This window comes from Balaenoptera physalus, assembly GCF_965194825.1.
Source record: "Balaenoptera physalus genome assembly, chromosome: 6".
In the NCBI taxonomy this organism is placed as follows: Eukaryota; Metazoa; Chordata; class Mammalia; order Artiodactyla; family Balaenopteridae; genus Balaenoptera; species Balaenoptera physalus.
In genome coordinates this window covers 126931127-126944432 of record NC_138885.1, presented here as the reverse complement: position 1 = coordinate 126944432, position 13306 = coordinate 126931127, and the positions used below count along the sequence as shown (strand labels likewise).

Genomic DNA, 13306 nt, shown 5'->3' with positions numbered 1-13306 from the left:
GGGGTCCAGCGTTCTCTGAGAGATCCTGGTTCAATAGGATTTGGATATAGCCAGAACTCTGCATTTTTCATCACACTTTGGAAAACACTAACACAAATGTTTGAGAGAGAATAACTCTTCATTCACACTTGTCAGAAAATTTAATACTTGTGATTGAAAAGAGAGAAACCTCAATGCCATAATGTCTCAGTTAAGTAGAGTTTTTACTGCTGTAGTTCTTGGTATGTATACAGTCTTAAAATGTAAGTATCCCCCTTGCCTTTCACAGAACCATATTACTGTGCCTTTAAACCAATCATCAGTCACCTACAACTGTGCTACTGAAAGGGTGGTGCCCACACCCACCCACCCAGCAGAATCAGCGTCCCCTGGAGCGTGATAAAAATGCAGACCTCAGCCTGCCCTAGACCTTCTAAATCAGAACCTGCATTTTAACAAGATCCTTAGGTTTGAGATGCATTGATCTAGCAGACTCTCCAGCTAAATGTGACTTTTCAGCTCACTATTTTAATTTCACTACTTCACATTTTCAATCCAAAAGGATGAAAGATTTTAATTACAAGAGAAAATAAGGTTATTAAGGAGAGAGACATCAGGAGGGTCCCAAATTATGTCTGTGATTGATGACTTTTAAATCAGAAGGCAGTTGGTTTTTATGGTATCTGAGATCACAGTGCTCTGTAGATCACAGTGCTCTAAGATCACAGTACCTTGTAATTGTATTCGTCTCTCATCTTCACTGTAAGTTTCCTGTGGGCAGGATAATGTCTGAGATATTTATATCTTCAGTGGCTAATGCCTAATGCAAGGAGGTGCTCCAAAACGCCTGGCTGGGAAAAAATTGCCAGTTGCTTACGAGTTATATCCACTCTTCAAGTTCAAGCTTAAGGCTCCTTTCCTCCAGAAGATTTCTTCGGTTATTTCACCTACCATCCACCTGCTCTAAGTAAATACCACTTATTTGACATTTAACACACACACGACTTTAGTTATCAATTATCTTTATTTTCTCTCTCTCTTATTAGCCTACCAAAGGTGTAAGAAGCTGCTTCTTTTTATACTTTTCATACTGCCTTGCAGAATAGGCATTCAAATATTGCTTACTATTGAGAGCTCTCTTAAAATTTTAAAAAACCGCTAAAGTTAGAAAATCTACAAGTTTTGATTTTCCTTCAAGCATCATTCTAAATTGTCAAAATTAATTCTAGAGTTGACAATATTTAAACAGCTCCTCCAGTTTTGACCTATTTAACTTAAGTAAAACATGTACTTTGATACAAGAAATACTTTCTAATTTTCAAATGGTTGGTTGTCCCTTCAGCCAACTCAATTCTCATTTCTGTTATTTATGCCAGTAACTTATACTTCTCTATGTTGAGCATATATAAAATGTTTAATTTATAACAGATTAATTCATAACTAAAATAAATTTATAGCTAGAGATCACTTTAGGGAAATTATGTATTAATTTATAAAGTTTGTATGATGTCCCTGAGAGTGTCACACACAGACGGATATTTCCGTTTTAAAGCTAATTGCAGACATATTGCCCCATAGTGCACCCATGGCATGTAAAGTTTTAACTCCTGGAATCATCACTGCATTTGTCAACATCAACATAGCTGTCCCAGTGATTTGATGTATCATTATTTCAGCTCTTGTAGTTTTAAAACGCACTTCAGCCTGTTACGTAAATCATCTCTAACTGTCCTATAGATGGCAGCATTGAGCAATATATTTGGTAAGATTGATTTTTTGGTTTCTGTGAATTTTCAGTTGGGAGTGAATTTTTCATACAGCATATTTCATTACAGTACACCTCAAGACTAATTTAGCATACGGTGGCAAGGTAATACGTGTACCTGCTCAAAGTTACTTCAGTTAGTTTCCACAAAAGCATCTCTTTTTATTCTGTATATGAACCAGATTTCCAGAGTTATCTCAACCCATTAATAAAAAAGTAGAGAAAATATGAAATTGCTATAGTATAATTATAATTAAATATTAACCACCTTTAACGTTGGTAGTAAAACATCAGCAAGTAGGAAGAAAGGACAAGAACATCCGATGATCAGTGATTATCTACCACGTGAAATCCATTGGTTTGGAACAAAATGTCACAGCAATCTGGCTTATTTCATGATTTCTAATGAATATATTAGCCACTGAAGTTGTGTTTTTAAAGCAGAAATCCTTTCCCGCTGAGTTTTTTTTTTAAAGCTTTTATAATAACAATTAGTTTTATATGATCACAATTCTAACTTTTCTGTGAAGATTATTCTAGAATATTTGCAAATTAAGTTGATCTTCCAGACGACTCTTTCTTCTAGAAAAGAGTATTTTGTTTTTCATACAGGTGTATTTCTTTTATTTAGCTTTTGGGGGGGGGGGAATCATTTCAAAAGTAAATGGATTGGGATTGTTTTTCCCACAAAATTTGAAATATTCTCCATCCCCGCCCCGCGCTAAACATCCAACCTCTAAAAAGCCCTTTGGCCTTAGATTACATTGTTACTAGGAAACAACACTTTTACCTTTTATTTTTTTTCCTCTCCAAGGGTAAAACCCCACAATTACTTTACTACTAACTTCAGACTTCCCTGCTTCGCTTCTCCCTCCTCTGCTCCCCGTAAAGCACGCTCTTCCCCCAGAATCCCGGTCACTGTTATTGCCGCCTTGTTACCAGATCATATCTGCTATTTATAGCTTTGCTGTAGTGGGCACGTGTGCCCACATCACCAAGCTGTCAGAGGTGGAGAAGGGCGGGCTTTCAATTCAACAGCGCGTACACAAATTATAGATTAACCAGGTTGAGATGAGGCTGCACGATGGCACGGAATAAGAAGATGAGGGAAGAAATGAGAAGCTTCCAGGCTTCGGTGGGGAGTAGGCGCCTTACAGATACCGGCTCCCCCACTTCACGTTTCCCACGCTGCTGAATGGCGCCTTTGGTTCTTCTTCTTCTTCTTTTTTAACTACGCTTTGCAACCTACCTTGGTACCCTCACCCTCTCTCCCCACCTCCCTCCTGCAATGCAAGGCTTGAAAGACAGGCAGCCCCACCAATCAGCAGGCTTCCCCAAGAAACTCCCCCCGCCCCTCAGCCCGGTATTAGGCCCAGGCGCGCTCCTCGGTTGCCCAGTGGGTCCCGTCACTGAGCATGCCCGGCGCCTCCGCTGCTGCGTTTCCCGGCGAGCGTCTTGCAGTGCTTGAGAGCTGGCGACCCCAAAACGGGCCAGCAATGGGGTGGGAAAATAAGATAGCGTTAAAAAGAGTGAGAAGCGTCATTTTATTAAGGGTCCTTAATGCCACCTGGACCAGCAGGGGACAAACTGCTTGTTTACAAGTCAGTTTAACAAACAAACAAACAAAAACTTTGGGGAGCATTTGCTTGTGGTGAGACTGATACCGCAAGCTAACAGTGTAAGAGTCTCTGCAAGTAGACCCGAGCTGCTGACCTGTTCTACTCATGAAGTAGAGCCTTTTCCTGTACAGTTGAGCTGGCACCATCCTTGTTTTCTCCCGATTATCCTTGTGGTCAAGGGTAAAAATTTTATGGGGTGGTTCAATGGGTGTGGAAGCTGTGTGTGAAACAAACACTTCAGCCAATATTTACACAGTAGAGTTCTGGCCTTATGAACCCTCTGTAGGTCCCTAACATCTTTTTAAAATCACAACTAGATTTCAGAATATGATAAGGGGCGGGCGTCTCACTTTCTCCCCAAGCCTTCATCCCAAGGTGTGAATCCCCGCCCTCTCTCTAGGATGGGGCGGGGGAAGAAGCAGTGATATTGACATTTTCTCCCTCAGTTCCTCAGCAGCTAACCCCACCGCGCCAGACATACGACGCTTCCCAGGGATCCCTCTTCTTGTTTTGGAGTGACCATAAACCCCCCAATCACTGCCCTTGGGCGTCCCTCAGCTTTTTCGTGGTACTTCACTGCAGCAAATGCGGGGATTCCAAGGTGGAAGACTGGCCCAGAAGTCCTTTAGAAAACCTCACACAAAATACAGATCTCACCATGGCCTATCACCCTGAAACTGAAATCCAGCCTTTATATTTCCAGGGAGAAAAAGCCTTGACTAGAAACCTCCCTCCGGAGGGGCTGATCTTACCTGTTAGGTAAGATCCAGCCCAGCTCTCGCGCCCCCTCCTCCCCGGGCCCTCCTACGCTGGGCTCTGAAGCCGCAGTGCCCCCCCGTCGTCCCCCACCCTCGCTCCTGCGTCTTCCCGAGTTCGCCCCCCCGCGTTTTCCCAGACTCCCCTCGTGCTTTCGGGTAGCCACCCAAACACCCCCGCCTGCGCCCGCGGCGGGGATTCCTGCGGGCCGGGGGCGCCCTGGGTGGCGCGCGAGGAGGAAGGCTCTGCGCCAGGGCGGGCGGCCGCATAGGGGCGCTGCCCGAGCGCTGCGCAGAGGCCGGGCGCGGGCGCCGCTGCGGCACAGCCGCGGGGCGGAGAGGGGCGGGCGCGGGGCGGGCTCGGCCGGGAATGTAGAGACCCGGGCGGGAGCCTCCCGGCGGCGGCGGCGGCGGCGGCCAGGCTGCGGAGCGCAGAGGCTCCGTCACGTGTTTTTCTCCTCCGAGTGAGACGGCGGCGCGGTCGGAGGGGGCCGGCGCGCAGAGCCAGACGCCGCCGCTTGTTTTGGTTGGGGCTCTCGGCAACTCTCCGAGGAGGAGGGAGGAGGGGAGAAGTAACTGCAGCGGCAGCGCCTCCCGGGGAAGATACGTCTTCCCCGACTCCTTCCCCAACCTCCCCCCGTTTCGCCTCCCGCCCTCGTCCTCCCCCCTCCTCCCCTGCCGACTGGAGCGAGGGGCAGGGATGAGCCTGTCCCTCTGGCGCGTCCCCAGCTCCCCAGGCTGCCTAGTAGCGTTTCGCGTGGAAAAGCCACTTTCTCCGCCTGCCGAGATGGGCCCGAACGGGGGCTGCAGAGGACGCGTCCGCGGGCGGCGGCAGCAGCAGCAGCAGCAACGGCCGCAGCGCCGCGGTCTCTGCGATTGAGCTGGTATTTGGGCGGCTGGTGGCGGCGGGGACGGTTGGGGGGGTGGGGGTGGGAGGAGGCGGAGGAAGAGGCGAAGGAGGAGGAGGAGGGAGAACCCCGTGCAACGTTGGGACTTGGCAGCTCGCCTCCCCCTGCCCAAGGATATTTAATTTGCCTCGGGAATCGTTACTTCCAGAGGGGAACTCAAGAGGGAAGGCGCGCGCGTCTGGAGGGGCAACGCCAGGACCCCCGGCCGCCGCCTGCCTGCGCCGGACTCTGGCCCCGGCGGCGAGAGATGCTTCTTCCCGGCCGCGGCGGCTGAGAGGAGACTTGGCTCTCGGGGTATCCGGGCTGCACTCGCGCCGGACGCGCAACCTCCCCGCAGGGCATGAAACGCCAGTAAACTCCGGTCGGGGCTATCTCCTTGGCGCAGCTGCTGCGTCCTCCTCTACTGCCCCTCCCCGGCGCGGAGGGCGGCGTGGATTTCGGAGTCAGGGTTTCTGCCGCCTCCAGCCCTGTTTGCATGTGCGGGGCCGCGGCGAGGAGCCTCCGCCCCCCGCCCGGTTGTTTTTCGGCGCCTCCCTCCGCGCGGTGGCGGCGGCGGCGGCAGCATGGCGAGCCCTCCCGAGACGGACGGCTTCTCCGACGTGCGCAAGGTGGGCTACCTGCGCAAGCCCAAGAGCATGCACAAGCGATTCTTCGTGCTGCGGGCGGCCAGCGAGGCTGGGGGCCCGGCGCGCCTCGAGTACTACGAGAACGAGAAGAAGTGGCGGCACAAGTCGAGCGCCCCCAAACGCTCGATCCCCCTCGAGAGCTGCTTCAACATCAACAAGCGGGCCGACTCCAAGAACAAGCACCTGGTGGCCCTCTATACCCGGGACGAGCACTTTGCCATCGCGGCGGACAGCGAGGCCGAGCAGGACAGCTGGTACCAGGCCCTCCTGCAGCTGCACAACCGTGCCAAGGGCCACCACGACGGGGCCGCGGCCCCCGGGGCGGGAGGCGGCGGGGGCAGCTGCAGTGGCAGCTCCGGCCTTGGCGAGGCTGGGGAGGACTTGAGCTACGGGGACGTGCCCCCAGGACCCGCCTTCAAGGAAGTCTGGCAGGTGATCCTGAAACCCAAGGGCCTGGGTCAGACAAAGAACCTGATTGGCATCTACCGCCTCTGCCTGACCAGCAAGACCATCAGCTTCGTGAAGCTGAACTCGGAGGCTGCCGCGGTGGTGCTGCAGCTGATGAACATCAGGCGCTGTGGCCACTCAGAGAACTTCTTCTTCATCGAAGTGGGCCGTTCCGCAGTGACGGGACCCGGGGAGTTCTGGATGCAGGTGGATGACTCTGTGGTGGCCCAGAACATGCACGAGACAATCCTGGAGGCCATGCGGGCCATGAGCGATGAGTTCCGGCCTCGAAGCAAGAGCCAGTCCTCCTCCAACTGCTCCAACCCCATCAGCGTCCCCCTGCGCAGGCACCACCTCAACAACCCTCCGCCCAGCCAGGTGGGGCTGACCCGCCGCTCGCGCACAGAGAGCATCACTGCCACCTCCCCGGCCAGCTTGGTGGGCGGGAAGCAGGGCTCCTTCCGGGTCCGTGCCTCTAGTGATGGCGAAGGCACCATGTCTCGCCCTGCCTCTGTGGACGGCAGTCCTGTGAGTCCCAGCACCAATAGGACCCATGCCCACCGGCATCGAGGCAGTTCCCGGCTGCACCCGCCTCTCAACCACAGCCGCTCCATCCCCATGCCTTCTTCTCGCTGCTCGCCTTCCGCCACCAGCCCGGTCAGTCTGTCGTCCAGTAGCACCAGTGGCCACGGCTCCACCTCGGACTGTCTCTTCCCGCGGCGGTCTAGTGCTTCCGTGTCCGGTTCCCCCAGTGATGGCGGTTTCATCTCCTCTGATGAGTATGGCTCCAGTCCCTGCGATTTCCGAAGTTCCTTCCGCAGCGTCACCCCGGATTCCCTGGGCCACACCCCGCCGGCCCGCGGTGAGGAGGAGCTGAGCAACTACATCTGCATGGGAGGCAAGGGGGCCTCCACCCTCACGGCCCCCAATGGTCACTACATTTTGCCTCGGAGTGGCAACGGTCACCGCTACATCCCGGCAGCTGGCTTGGGCACGAGCCCAGCCCTGACAGGGGATGAAGCAGCCAGTGCTGCAGATCTGGATAATCGGTTCCGAAAGCGGACTCACTCTGCTGGCACGTCGCCTACCATTTCCCACCAGAAGACCCCATCCCAGTCCTCTGTGGCCTCCATTGAGGAATATACCGAGATGATGCCTGCCTACCCACCAGGAGGTGGCAGTGGAGGCCGAGTGCCCAGCTACCGGCACTCCGCCTTCGTGCCCACCCACTCCTACCCAGAGGAGGGTCTGGAAATGCACCCCTTGGAGCGGCGTGTGGGCCACCACCGCCCAGACACCTCCAACCTCCACACCGATGACGGCTACATGCCCATGTCCCCAGGGGTGGCCCCAGTGCCCGGGAGCCGAAAGGGCAGTGGGGACTACATGCCCATGAGCCCGAAGAGCGTGTCTGCCCCTCAGCAGATCATCAACCCCATCAGACGCCATCCCCAGAGAGTGGACCCCAATGGCTACATGATGATGTCCCCAAGCGGCAGCTGCTCTCCTGACATTGGAGGTGGGCCCAGCAGCGGCGGCAGCAGCGGTGCCGCCCCTTCTGGGAGCAGCTATGGCAAGCTCTGGACGAATGGGGTAGGGGGCCACCACTCTCACGCCCTGCCACACCCCAAACTCCCTGTGGAGAGCAGTAGCGGCAAGCTGTTGTCTTGTACGGGTGACTACATGAACATGTCGCCAGTGGGGGACTCCAACACCAGCAGCCCTTCCGACTGCTACTATGGCCCCGAGGACCTCCAGCACAAGCCGGTCCTCTCCTACTACTCATTGCCAAGGTCCTTTAAGCACACCCAGCGTCCGGGGGAGCTGGAGGAGGGCGCCCGGCGCCAGCACCTCCGCCTTTCCTCCAGCTCGGGTCGACTCCTCTATGCTGCGGCCCTGGAAGATTCCTCCTCGTCCACCAGCAGCGACAGCCTGGGCGGGGGATACTGCGCGGCTAGGCCCGAGCCCGGCCTGCCGCATCTCCACCATCAGGTCCTGCAGCCCCATCTGCCTCGAAAGGTGGACACAGCTGCCCAGACCAACAGCCGCCTGGCTCGGCCCACGAGGCTGTCCCTGGGGGATCCCAAGGCCAGCACCTTACCTCGGGCCCGAGAGCAGCCGCAGCCACAGCCGCCGCCGCCGCCGCCCCTGCTGCCCCCTCCGGAGCCCAAGAGCCCAGGGGAGTATGTGAATATAGAATTTGGGAGCGATCAGCCGGGCTACTTATCAGGCCCGGGGGCGTCCCACAGCTCGCCTTCTGTCCGGTGTCCATCCCAGCTCCAGCCGGCTCCCAGAGAGGAGGAGACGGGCGCGGAAGAGTACATGAACATGGACCTGGGGCCGGGCCGGAGGGCTGCCTGGCGGGAGAGCGCTGGGGTCCAGCCGGGCAGCATGGGCCCGGCGCCCCCTGGAGCTGCTAGCGTGTGCAGGCCCACCAGGGCAGTGCCCAGCAGCCGGGGTGACTACATGACCATGCAGATGGGCTGTCCCCGGCAGAGCTACGTGGACACCTCGCCGGTCGCCCCCATCAGCTATGCGGACATGCGGACCGGCGTCGTCGTGGAGGAGGCCAGCCTGCCTGGGGCCGCCGCGGCCACGCCCTCCTCATCCTCGACGGCCTCTGCTTCCCCCGCTGCGCCTCAAGGAGCAGAGGAGCTGGCGGCCCGCTCTTCCCTGCTGGGGGGCCCGCAGGGACCAGGGGGCCCGAGTGCCTTCACACGGGTGAACCTCAGTCCCAACCGCAACCAGAGTGCCAAAGTGATCCGTGCCGACCCGCAAGGGTGCAGGAGGCGGCACAGCTCCGAGACCTTCTCCTCGACGCCCAGTGCCACCCGGGCAGGCAACACGGTGCCCTTCGGAGGTGGGGCTGCAGCCGGGGGCGGCGGTGGTGGCAGCAGCAGCACGGAGGATGTGAAACGCCACAGCTCTGCTTCCTTTGAGAACGTGTGGCTGCGGCCTGGGGAGCTCGGGGGAGCCCCCAAGGAGCTGGCCCAAGTGTGCGGGGCCGCCGGGGGTTTGGAGAATGGGCTTAACTACATAGACCTGGATTTGGTCAAGGACTTCAAACAGAGCCCTCAAGAGCGCCCCGCTCAGCCGCAGCCTCCTCCTTCCCCGCCCCCTCATCAGTCTCTGGGACGCAGCGAGAGCGGCTCCACCAGCCACTCCAGCGAGGATTTAAGCGCCTATGCCAGCATCAGTTTCCAGAAGCCGCCAGAGGACCTCCAGTAGCTCAACTGGACATCACAGCAGGTGCGTTTCATGGTGACAAAAGTCAGAAGACAAAATTACTTTTAACCTTGTGCTCGAATTCGGTTCCCCTGCCCCCGCCCCTTCTTCCCTCTCCTCCCCACGGCTTCTTTAGGGAGTGCACTCCTAGGAGGGAGGGGTCAGGGCACAGGAGATGACACCTGGCTGATGGCCCGATAAATCTGTAGGAGCAGCTACAGGAGGGCTTTTTCCTTTGAGGTTCCCAAGCGAAGTACTTTGGTTTTTCCAAGACATATATCCTACAATACCAGTTCTGAGGTTTGTGAAGTTCATATATAAGAACCTTGATCTCTTTATCGAAGTTTTCTTTTGACTGTACAATTAGGTCAGTCTCTGGAAGGGACAGTTCTATAAAAATATTTATTACTACAGGGGCTAAGCCCTTCATGTAAAGGTAATTTCTCAGAGCTCTTAAGGGTGATTTTATCAAGTTGCTCTGTGTACTTTGGTTCTGTGATTTCACAATACCAAGGCAACATAAATAGCAGTGGGAAGCATCAATTTTTATTCCTGTTGCCCTAAAAAGATTCAGAAGTAAGAGCTTGCTTAGGCTTACGTATTTAAAGAAATACCTGTCTATGACTCTCTTTAGAACGTAATTATTGGTGACATTTGTTTTTGTTCCTGCATGAAGATTTATGAAATATTACTCACACACCGACCCACAACCTCACAGGCGTGGCTGCTTTTGTACAGTTAAGGCTGCGTCCGTCTGGGACCCATTACTGAGTTAAGAGTTACGAAAATTCATCTCAGCTTGTGTGCCTTACAATTGTCTTTTCTTGCAAAGGCCCGCACAGAGACACCACACAGATCATATTGGGGCTACTGTACATCTTCTGTAAAGTTACCTAACATTTTTACACTGAAGAGAAGGAATATTAAGTCAGGGAAATGGAAGAGTTTGGTTTTCATCTGCACTGAATGTAAGGGCTAACCCTTGTACTCTTCGTTTGTAGGATATTTATTGTTTGCCTTTTAAGTTCTAGAGTAGATGCCTCAGTAACTGTTGAAAGTTGGCTTCAGGTGGTCTGCGGCTAAGGCTGTACTGAAAACGAAAAACATTTGTAATAGGAAATTAGCCTGCCCTTGGTTCTGTTGAGACTGTTTTCTGGGGGTCATGATTGTGGGAGGAGGAGAGGAGTATAGTTTGCAAATAATGAGATGAGTTGGCAATGTAGAAATTTCCAGCATTTGGAAACACTTTATTCTGACAAACTGATAATCTTGTGATAGTCTTTTTATATATGCTTCACCGAATGAGCTTTTAAAAGCATTTTTCTTCCTAATGTGTGTCCATTCATAAGAAATTCATGTGTGTATTGGGTTCCTATTGATAGGTATTTTTTTATTATGTGGTCACAGTCTCCTTGATTCTAACAGTTTCTAATATTTGACCCATATCATTTTCTGTTTCGTAGAACAAGGTACAGGTATACAGACATTCAAACTAAGATTTTAGCTGATATATTACACAAAGCATTTATTTGATTAGTATTCAAGATTTATTTTCATGATTCGTTCTCTAGAAGAGAGATTTAATTGTGTACCTCAACAGTAAAAATTTTGGTTATTTCAAATGATGTTTTTGGAAATGTGAATCTCTCTAACACTTTAACTGTTTGTGTTGCAAAGTGTTTCATTTATAAAAGAATGAGAATTTGAAGGGAAAAAAACCCCAGCAGAACTAAGATTTTGCTTTTAAAGGAGATGAAAGATGAGGCTAACAAACAATAAGTTTTCCTCACCTGTTTTCTTAATTTGAACAGGTTTTGTTTTTCAAGAGAGTAGAATAAGTACTATTTTGTTCTGAAGGAAATTGATGACCAAATAAAGTTTTTGTTTTTCAAAAGGGCTTTAAAATAAAATCCTCCTCATTTGGAGGATCCACTAAAAACGAACCAACCAAAACAAAACAATCTTCTATTCTTAGCTTTCTGAGGGAAGATAGAATATTCTGGAACAACCATATAAGCATATCCTTAATAATCCTGGAGTAGCAATAGACCATGCTTTGATAGCACCATGCAATAAAAATTCTAAAATGTGTATTTGTAAGATGTAAATGGAGAGAGTTGAGGGTGTGTGTGTGTATGTGTGTGTTTTAATTGAGGTACCAAATGCTACTTGGCACATTTACATCCTGAATTCTGCTTGTCTGCCTTTGCCCTGTTGAGTTTAAAGATGTGATACGATAGGCAACTATCACCTGAAACAAAAAGAAATCAAACCTGTCTGTGGCAAACCACTTTGCCTGGGAATGAGTGTGTTAGTTTGTGAAAACCTTGTTTTCCTAACTTCCTCAGCAATTGCTATCTTTGCCTGTCTTTCCTGTTTCTCAGGTAAAACCTGAAATAGGAAAGGAATGAGGGGCTCAGAGATGTGTGCTCTTTCTCCTAACCCCTCATTTTAAACAGCTCTGCTTGTTGAATATTTTTCACTGGAACATTTCTGAGGCATTTAGTGCAGGTGCCCCAGGACTGCTGGTTGCCCTTGATTCACCTTCTGTCTGACCACCTTTTCTGTTTCTCTTCTCTCTCTTGTCCGTCCGTGTCTCCTCTGGGTTCTGACCTACTGGATTGTTTTATCCCCCTCTCCTAATGCCCCTTGTTTCCCACCTCTTATTTCATGTTCCTGCCATTGTCTTTTTTTTTCTTTTTGGCTCCATTTCATAATTTCGCAGTACTTGTGGCCTACTCTCCGCAGAGAGTACATTGAGAGTCCAAAAGAGAGGGCAGAAAGGCCATGGCAGCCCAGCTATCTTCAACCAACATTTACCGCAAATTTGTGTGTTAGTTTTGTAACTGCAGCTGGGCAGATAGAGCAGGCTTTGGCAAAGGCACAGACTCCAGCCATTGCTTTAAGGTTCCTTTTTTTTTTTTGGTCATTTTGTTCCATCCCCTTGAAAAACAAAATGGGCCATTTTTCTTCCTTTCACTGCATTTCCTAGTTGTGATTTCCAGGATGCCTACCTCCACGACTACCTCCCATCTCTCCTTCCCTCTCCCTCCCTCCTGTCCCCTCTCTGTGTGGCCTTTTTGTCTGGCGCACACCCTCTGGGCTCTGGCACTTTCCCGTTTCCTCGGTCACCTCTGCTTCCTGCATTCCTCCCTATTTATTTGGGGCTTGGCTCCCCCTGCCTCCTGCAAGCCCCCTTTGGCCTGGGGTCGGGGGATCTGCAGCGAGGCTGAGGACACCCTAAGAAGACTCTAGCCCGGCCCTCCTCCGATCGCCTGGGGGCGCGGGGGCGGCCGGGTCCCTTCCCCGGCGCGTGGTGTGAGGTGGCGGCGTGGTGTGAGGTGGCGGCGGTGGCTGACGGCGGTGGCGGGCGAGCCGCGGCCCCTGCAGGGCAGTACAGAGTCTGGCCCTGAGCGGGCGGGGCGGCCGGGCTCTGATTGGCCCCGCCGGAGCCAATCAGCGCGAGCGTAGGCCGAGCCGCAGCAGGGGTGGGGAGGGGCCTCGGGCGAGGGTTGATAGGGGGCCTTGGTCCGGAGTCTGGGGGTGGCGGCGGGCCGGGCATCCGTCGCTCACCCTTCTCCCTCCACCCCTTCCCTCTGGAGCCCACAGAACTGAGCCAAGTACACGCCCCCTCCACCCCCCTCCCAGAGGATGTTATGCACTCGGCCTTATTCTTGTCCATCTAGACCAGAATCCTAAGAATGAGAAAGTCCAACCAGCCCACTGACAGAGGCCGGAAACACACGCTTCCTCTTATATTTAATTGAGAAAAATCCAGGCCGTGACCATGTGACGTGCCCCATTTTGTTTCCCTCCTCTCTTTACTACGGTTTACTACTACGCCACATTCCTGTTCCTTCACCTTCCTGTCTTGAAATCTGCAAGCAGGAGGGAGCTCTACAACACGTGGTTGTAGGATTGATTGGGTTGGCTCAAGATTTTTACATTTACTTCTCTTACTACTGGGAGGGAGGAGAGAAAA

General features: G+C 52.6%; 1 protein-coding gene across 2 annotated transcripts in view; it reads left to right on the top strand.

Annotated features, from left to right (window-relative positions):
• The first annotated feature begins 5050 nt into the window (after window positions 1-5050).
• IRS1 (insulin receptor substrate 1) overlaps window positions 5051-13306 on the top strand; it is a 66410-nt gene continuing 58154 nt past the window's right edge. Inside the window, exon 1 of one of the 2 annotated variants that reach the window (XM_082464612.1) lies at window positions 5051-9348. In XM_082464612.1, the coding sequence (XP_082320738.1) occupies window positions 5590-9327 (3738 nt within the window). In that variant the 5' untranslated portion in view covers window positions 5051-5589 and the 3' untranslated portion in view covers window positions 9328-9348. The remainder of the gene's footprint in view (window positions 9349-13306) is intronic. The other variant, XM_082464611.1, reaches the window with a different exon arrangement.